We start from the raw sequence: 1,270 nt of genomic DNA on the forward strand, positions 1-1,270 counted from the left end.
CCAAAGTGCTGGGATTACAGGCATGAGCCACCATGTCCGGCCCAAACCTGGTCACTGCAGAGGTCAGCAAGGCCCAGAGATGAAGGGACTGCCCGGAGCACATCCAGGCAGGCCCCCAAGGTCAAGCAGAAGTGACCTGCAGGACTTCCGGGGAAAGGAGGGTGGCTCCGGGTCATGCTGTGTGTCTGCCTATAAATCTGATCTGTGGTTCATTGAGGGGCCAGATAACTTTTGGGTGCCAGGAGCAGAGAATTGTGCAAGCATGTATTATGTTCTGTAATCATATTAATAAGGGAGAAGTGGATGGGCCCTGGCTTCCTCCTCCATATAGTGCTGGGTCAATCACAGCAGTCTCAGGGTTGGGCATGAGCAAGGAAGTCAGCAGGCCGAGTGCACCTGTGGGCAGGGCCAGGTCTGGGTCTGTTTGTGTTTCATCTTTGGGCTTGAACTGAGGATCCCTGTGGCTTTGGCTGCTGTCTCCCCACAGGTGCCCGAGTGGAGGAGTTCCTGTATGAGAAGCTGGACAGGAAGGTCCCCTCAAGGGTCACCAACGGGGAGCTGCTGGCTCAGTACATGGCAGACGCGGCCAGTGAGCTGGGGCCGACCACCCCCTATGGTGAGCAGGCCTCACAGCCAGGGACTAGGGGTCATGGTCTCTAGCTCTGATTCTCCCTCCCTCCCTTCCTTTCTTTTTTTACTTTAAAAAAATAATTATACACATAATACCTGAATTCATTCTAAATGTAAAAACTCTATGCAGAAAAAAAAGAGTAAAAAATGGAATCTTCTCTTCATCAGTTTTGGTTTGTGTGTGTGTGTGTGTGTGTGTTTTTTTTTTTTTTTTTTTGAGACATAGTTTCACTCCATCACCTAGGCTAGAGTGCAGTGGTGCGATCTCAGCTCACCGCAACCCCTGCCTCCCAGATTCAAGTGATTCTCCTTCCTCAACCTCCTGAGTAGCTGGGACTACAGGCACCCACCACCACACCCAGCTAATTTTTGTGTTTTTAGTAGAGGCAGGGTTTCACCATGTTGGCCAGGCTGTTCCCGAACTCCTGACTTCAAGTGATCCGCCTGCCTCAGCCTCCCAAAGTGTGAGCCACTGCACCTGGCCTATTTGTGTGTATTTTTTAATGGAATCATATTGTGTGCCATCTGGGAACCTGACTTTTTTTGTTGTTGTTGGAGATGGAGTTTCACTCTGTTGTCCAGGCTGGAATGCAGTGGCGTAATCTCGGCTCACTGCAACCTCCGCCTCCCCGGTTCAAGA

General features: G+C 50.9%; 1 protein-coding gene across 2 annotated transcripts in view; it reads left to right on the top strand.

Moving 5' to 3' along the window:
- SH3GLB2 (SH3-domain GRB2-like endophilin B2) overlaps nucleotides 1–1,270 on the top strand; it is a 13,945-nt gene that overhangs the window by 1,090 nt on the left and 11,585 nt on the right. Inside the window, exon 2 of one of the 2 annotated variants that reach the window (XM_011971193.1) lies at nucleotides 488–616. In XM_011971193.1, the coding sequence (XP_011826583.1) occupies nucleotides 574–616 (43 nt within the window). In that variant the 5' untranslated portion in view covers nucleotides 488–573. Of the gene's footprint in view, nucleotides 1–475; nucleotides 617–1,270 lie in introns of those variants that run through there. The other variant, XM_011971194.1, reaches the window with a different exon arrangement.

Source organism: Mandrillus leucophaeus, unplaced genomic scaffold, assembly GCF_000951045.1.
Source record: "Mandrillus leucophaeus isolate KB7577 unplaced genomic scaffold, Mleu.le_1.0 Scaffold99, whole genome shotgun sequence".
Classification (NCBI taxonomy): Eukaryota; Metazoa; Chordata; class Mammalia; order Primates; family Cercopithecidae; genus Mandrillus; species Mandrillus leucophaeus.